The 23,120-nt window shown below is 43.0% G+C and overlaps 1 protein-coding gene across 2 annotated transcripts; it reads right to left on the bottom strand.

Annotated features, from left to right (window-relative positions):
* Window positions 1-310: 310 nt before the first annotated feature.
* herpud1 (homocysteine-inducible, endoplasmic reticulum stress-inducible, ubiquitin-like domain member 1) lies at window positions 311-22,762 on the bottom strand. 2 transcript variants are annotated; one of them, XM_068049601.1, is made up of 8 exons: window positions 22,287-22,762; window positions 14,082-14,159; window positions 11,757-11,834; window positions 9,236-9,351; window positions 9,023-9,145; window positions 6,101-6,439; window positions 3,654-3,801; window positions 311-2,383 (listed from the first exon to the last, which is right to left on the bottom strand). In XM_068049601.1, the coding sequence occupies exons 1-8, from the start codon at window positions 22,425-22,427 to the stop codon at window positions 2,201-2,203; spliced, it is 1,206 nt and encodes a 401-aa protein (XP_067905702.1). In that variant the 5' UTR covers window positions 22,428-22,762; the 3' UTR covers window positions 311-2,200. The 2 variants fall into 2 exon arrangements, with proteins under 2 accessions (XP_067905702.1, XP_067905701.1); XM_068049600.1 differs by having other exon boundaries at window positions 9,236-9,354; window positions 22,287-22,761.
* Between the last annotated feature and the right edge of the window lie 358 nt (window positions 22,763-23,120).

Here is a 23,120-nt window from a genome sequence, read left to right on the forward strand (position 1 = left end):
AGGTTTTGTTTCTGCTCCATGCTGAATTAACTGGTTGTATTTGGGACACTATAATTGGCCTTAGGTAGAGAAGAGGATGGGGTTAGGGGGTTGGAATTAGTCTGGATACCAAATTATGAGTGATTGACCCCTGCTGGAATAAGTGTTGTTACGACCTGGTGCAAAAGGTGTCTAGGGGTCTGTTACTTTCTTCACCTGGTCTTATTGTAACAGGGTTTAATTTTAAACATACTGTGTTTTAAACTCCCCTTTTGTGAATCCTTGTTCACAACTTTCCAATTATAAAGCAAAAAAATGAGCACAAACAGGCTTTCTGTGGTTTAAAGAAGAAAGATGAAATTTATTAAACCTTAAACTTAAATTCTAATATGGTTCACGCCTACGGATATACGACGTGCCCACGCTAGCATACACACATGCAAATAGGGACAGAAAAGAGCAGAAGAAAAGATAAGTAGAACAGTTTGAGGCAATATCTTGTTACTGTTTCTGAAGCTCACTGTAGTCCTTGATTGAAGATATGGTCTTGTGTTTCATTGGGGCCTAGTAGTCTTCTTAAAATCTTGTTCACATAGGAAACCTTTCTCTCTTTGATTTTCATGTGTTCTCATTCCATGGGAAGGAGATGGAAGCAGGCAGACTGGAGAGATCCATGAGCCAAAAGACTTGCAGGTTGATAGGTAAATTGGCCGTTATAAATTGCCCCTGGTATAGGTAGGTGGTAGGGGAATATAGGGACAGGTGAGGATGTGGTAGGAATATGGGATTAGTGTAGGATTAGTATAAATGGGTGGTTAATGGTCGGCACAGACTTGGTGGGCTGAAGGGCTTGTTTCAGTGCTGTATCTCTAAATCTAAAAAATCTAAATCACACGGCGTTGTCTCTGTTCCAATCCCTTTGTTGGGAGATCAAATTTTTTAAAACTCCCAGATTGCCCAGCAGGTTGGTCATGTGACTAGCTCCTTATATGGAAGGAGCTCTCCTGTGAGGTTTGTGGATTGCACCTTAGCAGTCTCTGGAATGCTAGCTCCCCCCACCTTCAACTTCTGGTAATCAAAAGTTAATTGTTGGTTGAATGAGTCAGGGCATGGCCCTTTGTCCCTTGTTCCAACACTGTTGGTTATCATGGAAATGTCTTTCCGATCAGGGGCTTGCAATTTTAAGTTTTAATGTTCATGTGGTGAAATCATGTGTGCCTCAATCTTGGCAGGAGGGGGCGGGGTGGTGGTTTGCCTGACAGTGTGCAAACATTGGGTGAAGATAACAGGCCTCCATTGTGCTTCACCCTATGGTTCAATATCCTGCTGAACACTGCAAAGTTAACACGTAAAGAATGAGCATTTTGGTGAGATACTGAAAGGCTCATGGCACCGTTGGAACCTAACCCCAGTGAGGGAAACAGTACATTCATCAGAGCAGAGGTTGAAAATTAAAAACAAACAAATGATGAAGATGACATTCCGTTTACTCGGATTTCTGGGTTTAAATTATGAAGAGGCATTAAAAATTAAAAGAAAATAAATGGAACAGAAGTCTACATTGTGTGGTTTTATAATCTGACGCATGACTTACATGGCTCACAGTCAGCACTATTTAATGAAAACCAAAAGTCCCAGCAGAGCAGCACACACACTCTGCCTCCGTCCTAGGAGCTTTCAACAGGAACTAAAAGTGGGTCAGAGAAAGCGGATCACTGGGAACAGTCAGTTCACATTTCCATCAAAATGCTTTTATTGAGCTTCCTGTTCTGTAAGGTGAAAACGACATTTACACCTTTGCAAAGGTATCAACATTGGCAAAATTTCCACCTTAAAACTTGCACAAGAACGAATAAGCAATTTTAACAGTGTGAAGCCATATTTGCCAACTGCTATTGGCCACAACTGTTGGAGAAATTGTAACTACGCTGTAAACTGTCAGCACACTATGGAGTCATTCCATGATCCAATCTGCAGCTTCAAATATTAGAAGAGTCTAAATTGCACATTTTATAATAGTTCTATATCTTTCCTCTAATAATGTTACAAAATTTACACTTTTATATACTACCCTGCACTCCATTTGGAATCACATTTATAGATCCAGTCAAGGCAGAAACAGTCTGACTTCATTTTGCACAAAGCCCGTAAGCACTGAAACTAGGATTGCACTTTTTTTTTTACAATAAAAAATGCACAGCAGTCCTGCTTGGAATTGGAATTAGTTCGCCACAACCTGGGGACCTTCAGGAATCAAAGAGGAAAAGAAGGTTTTGAAAAACACCCAGGCTTTATTCACAAGCGTGATCCTAGCCACCTCAGCCTCTGGAGCCAGAGCCGTATCTGTGATATCATTGCTTCCAGAGTCACTCACTCCTTCAAGATCTTGATCCAGTGTCCCGCTCTGAAATTTACACACCGAGCAAGTCAGATTAGTATTCAATTAGTACTTATCTCACACACACATGTTAACCCTCAGCACATTTTAACTTAGATCAGGGGTGCAGAGTTACTGTTTATTCTGCATCCTTTAAAGACTTTCCCACCCAACAAGATCTTGCATTTATATAGTGCCTTTAAAAACATCCCAAGACATTCACAGGAGTGATATCAGACAAAATTGGACACCCAGTCACATTTTCAGACAGTAAGCCAAAAGCTTGGTCAAAGGGTTTGGTTATAAGAAGTGGCTTAAAGGTGGCAGCAGGAGGGGGAGGGGGAGAATGAGAGAGAGCTGGAAAGGTTTAGCGAGAGAATTCCAAAGCTTAGGGCCTAGACAGCTGAAGGCATGGCTGCCAATGGTGGCAGAGAAAGATATCAGGGATGCAGGAGAGCAGATTGGAGGAAGAGTGTTCTCGGAGGGTTGGAGGAGGTTACATAAATAGATAGGGGTGGGCCCCAGAAGGACGACGTTAAAGATGCAGCAAGGGAGCAACCTGGCCATTAGGGACTGGACATTGATCTGATTTATGGAGGGTATTTTATGCAGGTTTGCTATCAGCAAAGGGAACCAGGAATGATCAATATGACATGTATTACAAAGGTACAGCAGGGAAAGTGACATGGAAGCTGTACAGTAACCACTGAAAGTTTCAATCTCCTGTTCTGCCACATTCTTTGTATGAAGAGATACGTAGAATAAGCTTGTTTGTAAGGTACAGTGTTGGCTGTTTTGCCAAGCATTTTGGTTTTCTAAAGTCCTTCCGTTGTCGTCCACCTACTCATGATGGTGAATGGCCTGGAGATTTGCCCCATCCCTCCAGCAACATGACTCTGCAAAGCGCATCAGGGCCTGCTCAATCACTGCCTGGACTGACTGGAACCCTGAATTCCCCTTTCCCTTCAGTGGGTGCACTCTACTTCCTCACAACTGAACAAGTGAGACTGAAAACCTCATCACGTATGCAATCAGTGGGACACCTGCATCCAACTTCATTCACATCAGTTGTAGTTTAGCTAACAACACCAGTGACTTCAAAGGGTGCTATTTAAAATACACTTAAAACAATACAACTAGACAAATTGCAAAGGTTTTGCTTAAATACTATCAGCTATGTTGTAAACGGCTGTCTTACCAAATATCGCTGGGTAGACTTTATTTGAACTTTTAACAGCTGTTGTATTACCAACTCCGTACCCTCTATCTCAATAAACTGTGGGTAAATTCCACTGACCTCTTCTTGCACAATATCCTGGTTGTCCTGATTCTCTTGGTGTTCCTGGTTTTCACGATTAGGATCGGCTGCCTCCACTGGCACAATGTCATTTGGTACTGGCTGTACAGGTACTGGATGCCTGAATGAGAACCAACCAGCACGATGCCTGTGGGGAAAGCACAGGACACAAGTATCAGGCAAACAGTATGCACGTAGCCCCTCAGGAAGAAGGATTATTCAACCCCTGGGCAATAATACGGTATTTAATTCGCAACAGGTTAGTTACCATGTGAATGTAACAAAACTGAATATTACGACAAACTTGTAGAAGAATCTACTGGATAGTGTATGGATCGGAATGCCATCAGATTTCAAGGCCACCACCTGCTTTCAGCATGAATTGGAAAGCTCAATAGTTAAGTGCGCCATGTGATGTGGTACTAAGCAGTCCATCAGCAAGGCCCCGGTTTACACTGATATAGTTAAACCTCAGCAGGGGAGGCACAGGGATGCCAGTTTCTGTGCCTCTGGGCAAGACTGTGTTGGGTTAATGATTAATAGGAGCCTTACTCCCCATCACTATCCACTGATCCCCTCCCCCACTGAAGGTTTCATGTGGGTAATTTTAAATTTTTTTTATCAATAGGCAAAAAAAAGGGCATGGGCAAATTGGCAGTCTGTTCTAATACTTGATTGGGAGGGGGAGAAAATATGTGTAAAACAGGCTGTCGATTCACTATTGTCCCCCTGCAAATTATTAACTACCCCCCACCACCTCGCACTGCCCCCGTGTGTTGGTATGTCAGCTGTGAGTAAGATTGGGCTTAGTTCACTCTCCCACAGTTGAATAGCCTGCCAACACTGAAATAAAATATCTGTGCAACTACTCACTCCCTATGGAGCATTTCCAGATGTTGTGTCAAGACAAATAGGCATCGTCACCCCAAACAAATTCTAGAAAAGTCTGTCCAAATGGTTGATATATTTTTGTGATTCTTTTCCATACAGCTGGTTTTCAGTAGATAAGAGGTTGAGAAGGAACATGATAGGATCATTATAAACACTGAATAGCATGAACAATGTGGATGTGAGCCAGCCATTTTACTTCAGCTATTAGTAACACAAATAAATTGAGAACTTGAAAACAGCACTGAAACTAATAAGCATTAAATTAGATTAACAAGTAGAAAAAAACTCAACAGAACAGAATGAAGGCAGTATTCAGAGCCCCAGTGTGTAACGCTTAGCATTGATCTCAGCAGTAGCACAGATTTGCGTTCAATGATCTCGTGGACTATGCAGCATCTAGTTTACTGAACCCTGACCCTTCTAAGCACAGCCCACTGAGATATGTCAAAAGGAACATCAAGTAAACTGCACAAACTTAAACAAGCCACATTGTCAAATAAAAAACTCAGTACACCAACTCTCCCAGCTCCTATCAACCTCATTCCAGTTACTCCTGACATCCTCAGCTGTAAATTCCTCCAAAGAGAATTCTCTCTTCCCTCCACACAAACCACACAAGCTTTCACCATATTAGAATATAGGAGCCAGGAGCAAATACAGAATGGGACAGTTACCAGAGGCTGCTCTTAATCCCTTCTCATCAGTTTACCACAGACAGATTTCTGAACTATAGGACAGTCAAATGTTTATCCGGAACAGGCAGGAAAGGGGAGTTGAGGCCAAGATCAAATCAGCCATTATCTTATTGAATGGTGGAGCAGACTCAAGGGGCCACATGGCCTACTCTTGCTCCTACTTCTTATGTTAACAGCACTGACCCAGTGTTGGTTGTCTGGTTATGTTTGTGTTCTATGTACAGAGCAATGCTGTGGCCCAGGGGAGCTTGGTGGGGATGATGGAAGTCACAGTGCTAATAACTGAAGCAAAAATAAATGTTATTACCAACATAATTAATGATATTCAAACATTGTGCCAGATTGGTGTCAATCTGCAATGATCTTTGGAAATATTGCCAGTTGTGGGACTTAAACCAATTGTTTTTATAGATATTGCAGTCACCATCACCTGCTGCATTTTCTTACGAGCCAACTGACCAGGTTAGTAACAAGTGAAGAGTGTAAATAATGTAGTCAGTGATGCAATGACATCAAACATAGGGTTGCCAACTCTGGTTGCACATAATCCTGGAGGTTTTGCACAAGATTTCACACCTCCAACTGCCGCATCCAGTCACACAGCCTTCCCCTGATCTCCAATTATTTAGAACTAATAAAGTATTCAAGGAAAATGCCATGATGATCTTTCTTGTAGCACTGTCCAAGAGTTGGAACTTTAATTCCTGGAGATTCCAGGACACTCGAGGGTTGGCAACCAGACCGCACATATCAATACTGTGTGTGAACGAGAACAAGCCAGGAACAAAATACATGGGATTTTGCACATAATAAAGGACAGAAGTTGGTGCTAGATCATTAAAGGCACTGAAGAATACTTACAGGTATATCAGCAGAATGGCGCTCACCACCAGCACCACACGGCTCAGAGACGAGTAGAAGTACACAACGCTGAGGAAAAAGCAGGCACGGGCAGCCAAGTAGAGCCAATCCAGCCAATCACGGTTCAACTCCTCGTCGTCATCCATCACCGGGCCTCCCTGAGCATTCATCCGTAAGTTCTGGTTAGCTGGTGGGTTGTTCAGTTGAGGCAGGGGGACATTCCGATCTGCGGGAAGGTTGACCAGAGGGGGCTGGTTGGGCAATGCCGGAGGCGTCGCTGGGGTAACCACAGGATGTTGCTGGGAGTTGGTGGCGGCGGCGGCAGCAACTGCAGCTTGACTGTAAAAAAAAATTCAGAAACAAATCAGATCATATCTGACTTGCTTTGTTACTGGGTGAAGATTGACTGCACCGAACAGAGACAAACAATTGGCCCCAGGGTTACAGAGATAAGCTGAAGAGTTTTATTAGCCCCAAAAGGGCACTTCTGGCCATTAATCAAGAGGGCTGATTGCTACTGCTATTTATTTTGAAAAGGAGCTAGTGGATCTCCCTTAGCATTGACTATTGGAGTATCGAGGCATGCTAGCCTAGATAGAATCATAGAATGGTTACAGCATAGGAGGCCAATTGGCCTGTTGTGTCCATGCTGTCTCTCCGCAAGATAACTCAGCTGTTCCACATCCCTGCCCTGCAATTTTGCTCTCTTCAGGTGCTTATCCAATTCCCTTTTGAAAGCCACAATTGAATCTGCCTCCATCACACTCTCAGGCAGTACATTCCAGATCCTAACCACTTGCTGCATTATAAAAAGCTTTTCCTCGTGTCACCGTTGCTTCTTTTGCCAATCACCTTAAATCTGTGTCCTCTGGTTCTCGACCCTTCTGCCAATGAGAACAGTTTCTCTCTATCTACTCTATCAGACCGCTCATGATTTTGAACATCTCCATCAAATCTCCTCTCAACGTTCTCTTCTCTAAGAACAACCCCAGTTTCTCTGATCTATCCACGTAACTGAAGTCCCAACATGGGTACTCCCCAGTCATTAGAAGCGGGTGTCAGTCAGACTCAAATGAAACTGCTGTTTCCACCCAGTTTTCTGACCAGCTCATTAGCATAGCTTCAGGCGCAGATTGGCCCAAATTCCTTGATACCCTTACCTAATAAAAACCTATCCATCTCAAAGATTTCAATTAATTCATCATCCACAGCCCTTTGGGTAAGAGAATTCCAGATTGCTATTCTCCTGTGTGTGTAAAAGTGCATCCTGATTTCACTCCTGAATTGCCTAGCTCTAATTTTAAGATGGTCGTCCCTCGTTTTGGACACAAGAAATAGGAGCAGGAGTAGACCATATGGCCCTTCGAGCCTGCTCTGCCTTTAACAACAATCATGGCTGATCATTTTGGATGGGTTCAGGGTGGCACAGACGCTAGCACCGCAGCCTCACAGCTTCAGCGACACGGGTTCGATTCTGGGTACTGCCTGTGCGGAGTTTGCAAGTTCTCCCTGTGATCGCGTGGGTTTTCGCCGGGTGCTCCGGTTTCCTCCCACAGCCAAAGACTTGCAGGTTGATAGGTAAATTGGCCATTATAAATTGCCCCTAGTATAGGTAGGTGGTAGGGGAATTGAGAGAAGGTGGGGATGTGGTAGGAATATGGGATTAATGTGGGATTAGTATAAATGGGTGGTTGATGGTCGGCACAGACTTGGTGGGCCGAAGGGCCTGTTTCAGTGCTGTATCTCTAAATAAAATAGAAAGTAAAATAATGGAAAGGCTCAAAAGACCCAATAGCTCATTAGCAGCCTTTGCTAATGATGAAGGAGGAGAGGATGAAGAAGTGAAAGGCAGAAATTTAGCCAAAGGCATACCCAAGGTGCAGCCATGGACTGCAGACAGGTGATGGTGATGCTGCACAAGATGGCTGCCAAGAGGGTTGCCCTCTTTTCTACTCCATGCCAGTGTCCCCATAGGACTTCCAGCTTGCCTGAAGGAGGTGGTGACAGGTTGGAGGCCGTAGCTGGCAATGATTCTGCCAGCCCTTTACACACACTACCTGCAGATGTGTAAGATGCAAATGGCAGAGCTCTGTATTTGGCAACCCACAGGCTCAGAATTGGTGAAGACAATATCCATGATTGTCACCAGGGAGGTGCATCAATACCTGCAGATATAACTGGTGGCATCGTGATGGGCGAGGCCAATCAGGCCATGTTAACTGCTGATCACCTGGAAATGCCTTCTCTCAGCCGGATGCTAAAAGCAGCACATTATATGATTGCGGGGTGGGGGTGGGAATGGGGGGATTGGGGGGGGGGGGGGGGTTGTTGTTGAACATTCAGATATCTTAGAGGTGTCAATAGGTCCCTTATCCCTTTGGGAATAGGAGCCTCTGTTTGCACTAATCACCTGCCAAAAGACAGGGAGACAGCACGTTCCCTTCTGAATGCAGATGAGGTCGTACACTCACTGGTGGAAGGAGCTCTCTCCTATTGGCCGTGCTGCTGCTGCAGCATTTCCTTACACTTAAAGAAATGTGTTGTGAGAAGCGAGCCATTTCAATGCAGTGACACAGCATTCTCAAAATGTAAGCTTTTCGCATATTAATACTAAATAACCTTCACTTACATTCAAACTTTAAATCACAGACATTTAAAAATACAATAACTCACTAAGTAATGGGTACATTTTACGTGTGACTATTTGACTACATTCACCATGAGGCAATCTCTCCTTTGGCAATTGGCAGTAGGTACAAGATGAGGAGAGCACCACATTCTGGTCATAAACAACATCGATCTGTGGTTGCAACACGGTAGCAGAATTGGCAAAAAGGAGGAGCAGGGCAAAGCAGGAATTACCGCAGGAAAACCCTTCATTTTCATTTTTTAAATAACCCACAGAACAAATTAAATACTTACTATTGTATATAATACTGCCTTGCGTACATCTGCTGGAGCCAAACGATTTGCTGAGAGCTGTATAGATTGTAGGCTGCCAGACCAGATATTCCCACTGGACTCTGGGGCTCTTCTCCTGCAGGCCTTTCAACGATAAATTGAAGACCAGATGAAATACATACCAATGAAGAAAAATGTCAAGTCAGCGATGAAGAAGACTCCCTTCATACTTACCAGGCGCCATACATCCAAGGGAAGGAGGCAGGTCCTCTATGTCGGAGGCCATCTGCAGCTGCTGATGTGGGGACAGTGAGGGTTTCCTGGCCAGAGGCTGTAGGTGTAGCTGGTTCCTGCTTATAGGAGCAATAGAAAAAAAAAAGAGAAGTTAACTTGTTACCCAGTCACAGAGAAACACAACCAGTGGACAGAGGAACAAGTTGATGTCACTGAAACTTCCTATCTGCCAATTTACTTATTTCTCCCTTTAAATATCCTATTTCCACTTGGGAAAGGTTAGTTTTGGCCCATTCTCAGCTCAGCAATAACTCACAGCTACAGTTCCATGTGAGTCTTTCTGCCTTGCTCGATCTTTTTCCTTTATTCGGCAACCCACAGCTTGTGAGTTCCAATAACAAGAGCAGACATGATGGAGGCATCTTGTTGCATATTCTGCCCGATGCTATATTTGATCCTAAAACAGATATAATTCACACCTTGGAGTTAAGCAAACAATTTGCTTCAGGCTGGGCACTCAATAAAGACAACCTTCTTTGGCTCTGTCCTCTCAGACACAAGCCTCAATGGGGTAAAAATTCATCGCGTGATAGCAATCTGTTTTACACTTTGCCTGATTTTCTATTCCACTGAAGTCAATGGGCAAGCTGCCGATATACTATTGCCTGTTCAGTACCTCCACCCACAATGAATCCCTACCCCAGTAACATTGGTTAAATTCATTCAAAAAAATTTACATTTTTTATTAAATTCCAATGCACAAGTTATAAACTAAAAAAAAAAGTAGGAACTAGAATAGCAACAACTTCCTCTGTAGGATTTTAACAGAAGACTGAAACCAATTAGGATATAAATAACTTGCTCTCAGCTCATGGTACAGCTGGGCACTTTGTATTACCACAAGTATGTAAATCTTCAGAACAGGGGGACCACATTTGTTGAAAATAGGTTTCAGTCTGTGCTTGGCACAGCACCTGTTCTCATCCTGTGGACAGCTCAAAGCAGCAAATGACAAGCTTCACACCCCCTCTTACTGCATTTCTCTGTGTGCATTTCAATAGCTGGGCTGAATTTATTTCCTCCACAGCATAGATTTAAGTGTAAACATCAAGTCTCGATGTTAACAAAAGTTTACATTTATATGGTGCTTTGAATGTATGAAAATGACCCAAGAGGAAGAAAGTAATTCCTGTCAAATCTTAGTGGAAGTTAAAAGACAGAACGGAAGGTTCAAAGGGATGGATTTCCAGGTGGCTTTGAAAGCAGGGAGAGAAGCAGAGGGGTTTACAGAGGCAGTCCAAGCATAAGGTCCCAGTTCCTGAAGACTCTGTCATCAACAGTGGATTGGAGGGGGCTGAGCAGAAAGACCTTGTGTGTATATAGTGCCTTTCACATCTCAGGACAGCCCAAAGTCCTTTACAGCCAATTAATGACTTCTGAAATGTGTCACTAGTTTTTTTTAGGTAAACGTGGCAGTCAATTTGTATACAGCAAGGGCCCACAAACACCGATGAGATGAATGGCCAATTAATGTTAATTGGTGATGTTGCTGAGGGATAAATGTTGGCCAGGCAGTAGGAGAAGTTCTTTGAATACTGCCAGGGGATCCACCTGAGAGGGCAGACGGGGCCTCGGTTTAACATCTCATCCAAATCATCCAGATAGTGTAGTTCTCGCTCAGTACTGCGCTGAATGTCAGCCTACATTAAATGCCGAAGTCTGTGGAGCTGGGGTTTGAACTCACTATTAGAGTTAGAACCTGGAGAGTGAAGAGAGAACATAAGACTGAAGGATGGTCGCAGAGGTAAAGTCTTAATGTCATCGGAGTCAACGACTTAGAGTTACTAAGTCTAACAGCACAAGGGCTGCAACTCACTGTCTCTATCTCAGCTGATAATTCCCCAATGTACAAATTTGGCATCCATAACTTTCCAACCCAGCACTGTCCTCTTCCGCTTCTCCCACCCTCACCTATATTAATTGTGGGGTGGGATGAACTGCATAAGGGGCCTCAGAGGAGCCATTCATTCAATTGCTCTTTGATCATCTACCAAACATCCGCTGAAACATCCGCTGAAGTATTAACAAGAAAGCCAATTAACTTCTGGCTCAGAGTAAAGGGACATGGGCTTGGTATCAAAACAAAAGGCAGGTCAACACTGTTAGTGAGTCATGCAGGAGATGGAATGGCTAAATAATCTTTTTTGATGCCCAGTTTCCTACAGGAGTATGAGCAATCTGCAATTCGTTGTTCAGTTTAAAGCTCCTGGTGAACAGATTCTGTGGCAATCGTGCTGAATTGTACAGCAGTGTGCCACTTACAGCGGTCTTCATTTTAGACAAGTGAGTATCAGACTAAACAATGACCACAATTCCTCATCTCAGAGGAAGTTGACCACATTCCTGCTTGCACAATGATGCAAAGCTGCACAACATCCCTTCCCATTCTACACAGTGGTGCTTACGGGTGTGTGTGCATGTAAATGCTTTCCTCCACCCCCTGCCACTTTTATTCTTTTACCTTCACATTCGCTGCCTGTGTAGATTCAGATCCACTTCTAAAGTTACAGACCAGATGAAGTGTGTGGTATTGGTCACACTGCAGGGGACAAATGAGAGAGGCAAGACAATTAGTACAAAACATACTCTCAGTATTTCTGGCAGTCAGTCAGGCAGCAACTGGTCTGAAAGATCTTAAAAAGGACTTATAATTTTAAATTATGCATTCTGGTTTACATTTCCCCAATCCATCCGAGTAAGGGAATATTAATTCTAAGTCTATTCATCAAAACTCTACTTTAAAAAAAAATTAAAACTAAAGAAATAATTTGCTGAGGAAAGATTTTGTGAATAATTCATATTTGAATGTTAACATCACAAAGGGAGACACCAACTTGTTAATGTAGTTTGAGTGAAGTATTCAGTTTACTTATTTTGGTATCAGATGATGTTCTAACCCCTTCCCGCGAATTCAAACATAAAGAACATACACCAGATGCAAATTGGTGCTTCTTATATTGTACAAGCATGGCTTGTATATGGTTCCAGCACATGAGTGCTGTAAACTGGGCAAGTTGTGTGACCAGCTTGGCTAAGAACCCAATATCTGACAGCTACCTGATTAACATTGCAACTCATAACCTTTTCATCCCTGGCACCTGGGATCAAATCCATCCCAGGAGATGAAAATCTCCTCTAATCAGATATGAGCTTGGGTCAATCCAAACAATATTCTTAGCAACCACGAGACCACAGCATAATTTGCTGCTGATTGGCAATGCCCATGAGAAAGTTCACAAGCCTAGTTGGTGTGGGTAATGCAAGCCTCATTACAGCTGCAGGGAATAGTAGCTAGAGTTAAAGCGCTCTGCTAGGGAACTTTATTCTGCCTAATCTGTGCTCTAGTTGACCTGCGAGTGCTGAATGCTGTTATCAAATGTGTCAATTGAATAAAGTGTTGCACTGACATCACCACCCTGATAAGCAAGAGATATTCAACCAAATTACACTTGCTTAATGACAGTGAAACGCCACCCTCCTTCATGTCACCACTCATTATTTCATTATATGACTCACATTGTTACATTAATGTGCACATATCACAAAGGTAGAAAGAAGAACAAACTTGCATTTTTAAAATGTCCTTTCACAATCTCAGGATATTTCGAAGTGTTTTACAGCCAATGAAGTACTTTTTGAACTGTGTCAATGTTCTAATGCAGGGAAATGCGGCAGTCAATTTGCACACAGAACATAAATCATCAGATAGCTGGTTTTATTGAGATTGGCTGAGGAACAAATATTGGCTAGTACAATAGGGGAATTCCCCTTCTCCTTTGAAATATCGCCATGGAATCTTTTATATCCACCTGAAAGTGTCCAATATCTCATGTGAAAGATGGCACCTCTGACAGTGCAGCACTCCCTCAGCACTGCACTGAAGTGTCAACCTAAATGATGTGCTCAAGGTCCTGGAATGGGACTTGAACCTGCAACTTCTGACTCAGAGGTACAAATGCTGACAAATGAGCCAAGGCAGACAGGAATGCAAGAAATAAGAGTAGGAGTAAGCCTTGGGCCCCTTGAGCCTAGTCCGCCATTCAATACAACTTATCTGATCTTGGCCTCAACTCCACTTTCCTGTCTGTTCCCCACAACCCTGAACTCCCCTATTGTTCAATGATCTGCCTACCTCAGCCTTGAATATATTCAATGACCCAGCCTCCACAGCTCTTTGCGGTAGAGAATTCCAAATATTCATGACCCTCAGAGAAGAAATTCCATCTAAGACAGAGATGAAGAGGGTGCCTGAAGAGGTGGGAGAGGCAGGAACCCTCACAACATTTAGGAAGTATTTAGATGAGCACTTGAAACGCCATAGCATACAAGGCTATGGGCCAAATGCTGGAAAATGGGATTGGAATAGATCGGCTTGATGGCCGGCGCTGACACGGTGGGCCGAAGGGCCTGTTTCTGTGCTCAATAACTCTATGACCCCTTATTCTAAAACTGTGCCCCTAAGTTCAAGATTCCCTCATGAGGGGAAACAGCCTCTCAGCATCTACTCTGTCAAGCCCTTTTAGAATCTTAGATGTTTCAATAACATCACCTTAAGGGAGAGAGAACATCGTCTTTCTTCTATCCCCATTAATTGCACACTTTAAAACAATACAGAAGCAATAAATGGTTCCCAAAATCACGAGCACAACACTGACCTCAACAGTTTTAGTGTTTAGCTGACAAAAAATACCAATATTAAATTCTTCAGACCCACACAACCTGTTTACAGTACAAGAAATGTTTTACTGTTGCTTTCTCGCCCCCAGTGGGTGCTCACAGTACTGACCTTTCGTAGCACGTCCTTCAGCAAAAGGTGGTCAGGCAGCAGCTTCCCCGAATAAATCAGCCTTTGCTCTGGTTCAGTCTGGAATAGCAAACACATGCAGGAAATGATCAGTCACAGACACAGCTGGCACTGGATGTGTGGAGTTTCTTTCAATCCTCCTGAAATTTCAATGATGCTCCATTTATTCAAACTGTCATAAGTAAAGTGGTCTTGGATTCGCTCATGATCTTGTCAGGATAAGGCATACTGTGTCACAGTACAATAAGTGACACAATATATACCTACACAAGTGTCAGTGCACTTCAAAGTTACTTCTTTTAACAAAGCACTTTTGAGACACTTCTGGGAGATGAATGCACTTTCTACTCTAGGATAAATCAGCTAGAAGGCTGCTATTCAATTGAGTGATTCTGAGGAAGTTAAACAATGAGCAAAGAGTGCCAACACAGCCAGTGCTGCCTTAGACTATTTTCATACTGTGCCTCAAACAGAAAGAGTGTCTTGCATTTATAATTGCACCTTAGCAGTCTCGGAGAAATGTAAAACTGCTTCACACAAGTTACTTCTTGAATTGCAGCGACTGGTATGAGGCAAACACAGCAGCCAGTCTCTGCACACCAAGATCCAACAAACCGCAAGGAGATAAATAACCAGCCAATTGTTTGGTTGTGTTGATTGAGGGAGGAATGTTAGTCAGGACACTCTTCACCATTCACTTCAGCATGTAACTGGAGCCTCAGTTTGATTTGTCATTAATGAAAAGTAGCCACTGTTGCCGGCATCACTTGTTTTGTCTGTATCTCACGACGTATTAATTTTAAAAATGCTTTAAATGATTTAGTGATTGAGCAGGCTGCTTTCCATTTCTACTGCGAACTGACTGTCCCTTCAGATATTTCCAACAGGCAGGATCTGGGTGGTAAATAATGCTCGCTAAAAACACGTCATTGTACTCTACGGAGTTCTGCCCAACCTCCACCCCCAAGTGATACAAAAAACAAGGCAACAGTGACACAATACTACATTGTGGAAGTAAGGTTAGTACTGTGCCACCTGGCGCACTGTGACAACAGCATTACACTAAGTGCCAACTGTCTGGGACCTGTAACTAAAAGTGCTTGTGTTTAAAGTAACATCTGCTTCGGGTTCTTCTTACAGATAGACAAGTGCACTGAAAGCAGTCGAAAGACCATGTTGTATGTGAAAGAGGGATTGAAAACTGTAGCAGATAAGTATGAAGTATCTTACTATAAAGAATATATACCAACCCAGAACATTACAGAACAGAAACAGGACATTCAGTCCATCAGGTCTGATGAAAGGTCACTGACCTGAAACGTTAACTCTGCTTCCCTCTCCACAGATGCTGCCTGACCTTATGAGTATTTCCAGCACTTTTTGTTTTTATTTCAAATTTCTAGCATCTGCAGTATTTTGCTTTTATTATAGTATTATATAGGTCTGTACCACTGCCTTTTTTATAAGTCAGCTACTCCAATTCCACCCTCCTGCCTGCCTGCTCTCTGCACTAATATCCCAGCATTATCTGATTCCTTTTTAAAAATAAAACCTACAGATTCTGCTTTAACAATGATTTGTGGGAAAGAATGTTACAATCCCAGCACCAGGCCATTTATTATCAAATGTGCTGTTTATACCTCAGCTAGCTATTCATTTGTATGCACAGTTTTCAGTCAGCGGACAGTGAGGACTACTCAATATTTGTTTGCGTGGGAGAAAAGAGCCTTTTAAAAGGGTCATCACAGGGGTGTTAGGATGTGTCTACTGGTTCAATTTAAACATTGGTCTTGCTGGCGAGGGAAAAAATAAAGCTGAACATTGGATTATTGCACTGGGGGATAATGACTCAGTGTCGTGACCGGAAAGTGTCATGGTGAGCATGGGAAACCTTCATATTATGTCCACTCTGCTATAACAAAATACACAATTACAAATTTTGTCCGCCCACAGCCTGGTTTGTTTTTGGAGAAAGCATCTACATAATACCAGGCTGAGGTACCAGCGGTTATATGTTTGCCATTGACAGTGCAGCAATTTGAGGTGACAAGTTATGGCAATCACAAGAACAAACTTAAGCTTCCATGCTGCGCATTCGCCTGGGTTATTTCTGGAGAAAGCAGTGAGTGAGCCCAGTTAACACCACAGATATTACCAGTAACATGAGAACACATTTTAACCCACATAAAAAAAGGCAGAAAAGCATAAGTTATAGAAAGGGATAGTCAGTAAGCACAGTGAACACCAGCTTGATTCTGTAACAACAATGACCTTTTGCAGGTGACTATTTACAAACTGGGGGAGAGCTGAGAAGTGAGAGTGTAGGAATCATAGAAGGTTTACGGCACAGAAAGAGGCCACTTGGCTCATCGTATCTGTGCCAAGCCACCCAGTCTAATCCCACCTTCCAGCATTTGTTCTGTCTTCTCCAATCTATCCTCGTAACTGAAGTTCCTCATCCCTGCAACCATTCTCGTGAATCTTTTCTGCACTCTCTCTAATGTCTTCACATCCTTCCTGAAATGTGGTGTGCAGAATTAAAAACAGTACTCAAGTTGAGGCTGCATCAGTGCTTTGTAAGATTTTGAGCATTTTAGAACCACATGTCATAATCAGTTTTATTTGCTTTAAAGAAGTGAATTTTCTTTTTCCCAGCTTATAATGTTGGGATGCCCAAAATATTCAATCATTTCTCCTAACTTCATTTTCCCCCCAAGATCAGCCCTCCTGCTCAATAAAATGGAACTTTACAACAAATAAGTAAAGTACATCATCATGTACTGAGACTTGGTGTGAATCAGCTGCAAATGTACACTGGAGTTTCAGTGTGCTGCTTTTAGTTCAGTTACATCAAGAAGGCTAGATGATGCAGTGGAGTAGCACACAATCTTGAGTTCACAAGATTGGTATTTCTCATCTGTAATCGTTTACTCATTCCAAATTCTTTCATCCATAAAGAAAGATCCTACATTTATGTCATTGTAGCACTGAATTGTTTCTTAAATCTTTCCAGGGTTTTTGCCTCCATTTCTCTATATGGAGGTAAACCACAACAACTTGCTTTTAAATAGTGCCTTTAACGTAGGAAAATGTCCCAAGTTACTTCTCAGAAGCGTAATCGGACAAAAAAATGACAGAGCCAAAGAAGGCAATATTGGGGGTGACAAAAAGCTTGTTCAAAGAGGTGAGTTTTAAAGAGGAGCTTAAAGGAAGAGGGAGCAGTGAAGAGACAGAGAGAATTCTGTGTATTCACTCAACACATGTTTTCTGTACCTTTTTAAGATCACTTCTCAGACACCTTTTCAGGCTGAACAACCCATTTCTCTAGTTTGTCCTCATAACTCAGATGTCTTGTACTAGGATCAACCTCATGGTCCTTTTCTGCATCATCCTCCAGCACTTAAATGCCTACCCTGTGACTCAGCGGCCAGAATTGGACATGATACCCAAGATGCATAATTTGATTACAATTTCCTCTGACTGTTGTTTTAGCTGTGTAGTTGACTTCGTTGGCCTTGAAATCCTGACAGATGGGATAAAAGTGCTCTCTGTGTGTCCTAGCTGTAAGGGTTAAGTCTTTGTGGATTGTGTTAGGGCAGTCTCAGCTAAGTTTATTTGGCACAGATTGGCAATCTCTGAGGCACGTGGAAAGAAAATTCACAGTGTTGTTTCTCTGGTAAGCAGTTGCTATTTCTGGAGTCACAGACAATTTTGGGGTGGAGACAAGTACATTTTATGGATTATTTTAAAATATTGTGGAAACAAATCAGAAACAACTTTAAAAACATTAAGATCCCAAAGTTAAAAATACACTTCTACTCTTCAACATATCATTGGATCCTATTGTTCATTTTAAAAAAAAAGAAAATGACTTTTTAAATTAGTGACATATGCAGCAATGCATAAAATGTGTAGCTGCTTCACATCTCTGGCTTTGAAAGCAAACTAAACCAATCCATCAAAGCCATTTAAACCTTTATTTTAACGCAATATGACCGAAAGTCTAAAAAATTCTTCCTGTCCATAATTTTAAATGAAAAGCCTGAATGGGGAAAGGCCACTGCGTAAGACCCTCCCACCACAGTATACCGAGAGGCTGGAACCCATGTAACACCCCTCAGGCTGTATGCACCAGAAAATGTTTGACGTGGAATGTAAATGTACATTGTAAATTGAAAATATAACCTGTAATGGGAAGTTCAGTAAGGTATCTCATGTCCTGTACTGAAAGAAACTGATCTGTATTGCACTTTATGTAATGTCAGATTTTAATTACGAAATTTTACAAATTTTATGAATAAAGCATATTTTTGGATAAAAAGGGCAAACTGAATAAACAATATCTGCTTCAGCTCAAACTTGTACAATGTTACCTTGTGATGTGTACTTTGAAACTTTTCAGATCTGTGGCAGCAGATATAACATTGCTATACTACTATTACAGCTTTCTCAAATTTACATTTACAATTATTTTTCTTTCTCCCCTTCCCTTTCACTGTTGAATGTGTTGACACCAGGAGCCCTCCAGTACCTCACCCAAATGTCTACTCTTCATGTGTAATTGTCAGCAGGTTATTTATTTATTTTTATTTAGAGATACAGCACTGAAACAGGCCCTTCGGCCCACTGAGTCTGTGCTGACCAACAACCACCCATTTATACTAATCCTACATTAATCCCATATTCCCTACCACATTATCGTTACTGAACAGTGTGGGGCATCACAGCCATTCTGTCTTCATTTGAAGCCTGGACATGTCTACTTCCAGAAGGGGGAGCTGGATTGATCAGAATACAAGCTTGGGATGACGTGCCCTCCTTGACCCAGGGCACTGAAGCCAAACACCCACCCACTATCACCACCCCCTGGGATGCACTGACTCAGCACAGACTGGGGATGGAGCCCGGGATCTTCTTAGTCTGCGTGTTTCTTGTGCGCATGGCCTTAAGCAACAGAGCTATCACAGGTACTCCTGTATACAAATCAAAAGGCAATGGTTGTCCAGATAGTAGCAATTCTAACCTGTTTAAGAGGCAGGTGCCGAATTAGGAAAATAAACGTCTGGTCCACATTAGCATTCTTAATGTTCAGAAAACTGGTTATTGGCAGGCCTGAAAATTGTAGCCATGGTGACAGTGTGGGTTCCATCTGAAATATCCTGTAGCTGCCGGATGCACAAGGATTGTTAAAACATCTGGTGCTTCCTCCCTTACATTTCAGAGTGGAGATCACGTTACCAGATTGTGACAATCTCCCCACTCTTATGAGTCACAGTACAGTGGGTGGGTCGAGCTTTGGCATCCAAGTTAATCCTAAAGTAATGCAGGCTCTTAAATGCCACATGCTCATTTCAGACAGGGTTTGGGGCATCTCATGTAATGTTAACTGCATGTATGAAAATTCTACATACATTTTATAACACTTTTATAAAACACAATCAAGCTGGAATTATAGGTTAATTTTAGCATCTATAATCAATTGGAAGAAAAGCAAATAGCAGGATTTTACGTACAAACTCTTCAATGTATAGATGCGAGAAATTTTGTTTGACATTCACTGGAAAGTTAACGTCAGATTCCAAGTAACTGAAGGACACACAAGCAATTCCCTCTCACCACCTGATCCATTGGATTTGGAACCAAGAATTGTGGGAATGCAACAAAAGCAGCTCTGGTCCTTTCTTTCATTATATACTAGGCCTCTCTATCGTTGAGTTTGATCCAAAATCTCTTGAAGTTTATGTGTTACTCCCCAAAGCATTTTAACCCTAAAACAAGTTCACAGCAGCTTCACTTCTGTTTGATATATATTCCGTCAAAGTGAGCATGCACTTCCCTGTCTACACTTTTCCTCACTCACACCAGATGCTAGGTTCTGTGCAATTTAGTCTGAATCATTACCTCAGGTTGGGAGATGAAAAAGAGTCTCCAACAGCAGCTCTCTGATCAAGGTATAACAAAAGGTGTGTGGGGGGGGGGGGGGGGGGAGAACATAGTGCTGATTGTGTTCGTAAAATATGGGAAACCACAACTGATGGGTGACAGCTAATGTTGCCGACTTTCCAGAATCACTCTGGAGTGTCCTGTAATTAATTAATCTCCAGGAAACTGCTGTGAGCAACTCAGGAGAAAAATCAGAGGGCATTAAAAGAGCTGTGTGTAATTTTCATTTTTGTTTAGTTATAAAAATACTGGAGGAGGATTTTTAAAAATGTCTGTTCGACTGTGTGGGGCAGTTGCAGGCGGGATGTCGCCTCCAATATGAAGTCCAACCAGGGTTGATAATCCGATTAACAGCACAGAATTGTGTACAGGTTTTTGTTATTTTGACACAGGTGCCAATTCTGTTCCACTTTCTCAATCCTGCACTCCGCCAACCAAAAATGTAACCTATCCTGTGTCAGTATGAGTGTTAAATATGACACCATTGAGTCACAGAATGGTTACAGCACAGAAGGAGGCCATTCAGCCTGTTGTGTCCATGCTTGCTCTCTGCATGAGCACCCAGTCAGTCCCACACCCCCACTTTTTCTCTGTCGTCCTGCAAATTGTTTCTCTTCAGGTAATTATCCAATTTCCTTCTGAAAGCCATGATTGAATCGGCCTCCATCACATTCTCAGGCAGTGCATTCCAGATCCTAACCACTTGCTGCATAAAAGGTTTTTCCTCACTTTGCCTCTTTTGCTAATCACCTTAAATTGGTGTCCTCTGGTTCTGTATCCTTCCACCAATGGGAAGGGTTTCTCCTGATCTACTCTGTCCAGACCCCACATGATTTTGAAACCTCTATCAAATCTGCTCTTAACCTTCTCTTCACCAAGGAGAACAACTCCAGCTTCTCCAATCCCCATAACTGAAGTTCCTCATCCTACGGGATAACGGAGATGGTGGATCCTGCTGGATTGTTCCCCGAGCAGACTGCCAAAGCCATTTGGCAGAATGCCTCATCACCAGCACCAAGACGTAGCTTGGCTGGTGGTGAGAAGGGCCCTCCTCATCAGAACCTTACTGCACGCCCGGAGTTTCATCCCCTCCAAAAGCTGCCCTCGAGGTGGCTGTGGTGGGGAAGAGACTGTTGCCCACCTCCTTCTGGAATGTGTCTTTGCAAAGCAGGTGTGGAAAGAGATGCAGTGGTTTTTGTCGAGGTTCATCCCAAGCAGCTCTGTAACACAGGAGTCTGTGCTCTCCGGGCTGTTCCCAGGGACGCACACTGAGATAAACATCAACTGCTGCTGGAGGACCATCAATTTGGTGAAAGACACTCTTTGGTCTTCCCGAAACTTGCTGGTCTTCCAGCGCAAAGAGTTGTCCACGACTGAGTGTTGCAGATTGGCACATTCCGAGGTCCAGGACTACGTGCTGAGGGACGCACTAAAGCTTGGGGCAGCCACTGCAAAGGCTCAATGGGGAAAGACCACAGTGTAAGGTCCTTCCACCAGAGTGAACCGACGGGCTGGACCCATGGGAAACCCCTTGGGTTGTATACACCAAATATGGGTTTGCTGTAAAATGTACATTGTATGTAAAATGGAATGGAAGGGTTGTGAGGCAACTCACTCCTATATTGAAGAAAACTGATTTCCTTTGCACTTTCCAGAATGTCAACTTGGCACTGTTTTGTAATATACTTTATTCATAAAATTTGTAAAAACAAAAAATGTTTTTGGAAAAAAAACGTTCCTCATCCCTAGAGCCATACTCTTGTTCACCATAACAACTCTCTGGCTCTCCAAGGCTAGTTCTGCTCTAGATGGCGTAGTTTGCATATTTATTGCAGTAACGTGTGGTGCAGGAGTGGCCAAAAGTCTCAAGCAACCCTGCCCGATCTCAACTAAAAGATTTCTTACGCAATGCTTTGTCCTATTTGAATTTCTTGGGCCTTAAAGCTTGGTAAGAGCGGCTCTTCGTGTCGCCTCGCTACCAGATAGATACATCGTCAATCGTATCAGGTAGATCTACAAGTGGGAGCGGAAGCTGACAGGAAACGTTGTTTTAAACTTCATATACAGGCCCTCAAACGTCCACTGTATCCAGAAGAAGCAGTCCAACAACATTGAAAAAGTTTTGGACACTTACACTGTGCCTCTAATTCCTTACCTGGTATGAAAGCCAGTGTCCGCAACACAGTCAATTGCTCGCTCTCCCCACCAACCTCAAACTACTTGCTCTCTCGATCCTTTACTTACTGGGTGACTCGGGTACTTCTCGCTCAGATACGTTTTCAGGCTCTTCACTGTCCAGCCCAACTCTGCCTGGATCCTTTGGTCCTCATATCTTTGGTTGGGTGCTTTAATGACCAAGGTCACCATCTCCTCGTTCGTCCCCATGCTCGCCCCGTCTGCTTCTGCTCTCTGATCCTGGTCTGTTCCTTCTTGATCGAAACAACCTTCTCAACGACGCAACAAGTGAGCTCGCCCAGATACCAGGAAATACCCAGCGCAACCGTGAACAAGTGACAATAAGTGGAAGGAATCCTGCAGGCTGATCAAACGCTGTTTATAATGGTAAAACAAAGTCTGCTATGGGCAAGTTCCAGCAGTAAACTCCAGCAGTTTCAGCCAGATACAACTTTAATCTTCCTTTAGTTTCAAGAAACTTTTCCTGTAACATTAGTGTCGGGCGTCCTGTTGCAAATCAGAGTGTGGCTGCTTGCGATTGGTCGGATGGAGGAGCGACGTGGAGCTCAGAGAAAACAACGTGTAGAGGGAGGGAGGGAGCGGGCGGAATCCCCGCCTCTCTGCGGACTCGCGGGCCCCGACCTGAACGCAGGGAGCCGGCAGCTGATGCAATCTCCGCTCCTCCCAGGCTGGTCACTTTCAAGTGAACTGCAGGCGGTCTCAGGGATCCCATCGCCCAAGAAACATTTTGTTTTATTCTGGACTCAGATGCAGAATCTTACAGTACAGAATGAAGGCCATTCTGCCCATCGTGCCTGTGCTGGGACTTTGAAAGCTATCCAGTTAGTCCCCACTCGCCTGCTTGTTCTCCAGTGCCCTGTAAGTTTGTCTTTTCTTTTTAAG

This window comes from Heterodontus francisci, chromosome 17 (assembly GCF_036365525.1).
Source record: "Heterodontus francisci isolate sHetFra1 chromosome 17, sHetFra1.hap1, whole genome shotgun sequence".
In the NCBI taxonomy this organism is placed as follows: Eukaryota; Metazoa; Chordata; class Chondrichthyes; order Heterodontiformes; family Heterodontidae; genus Heterodontus; species Heterodontus francisci.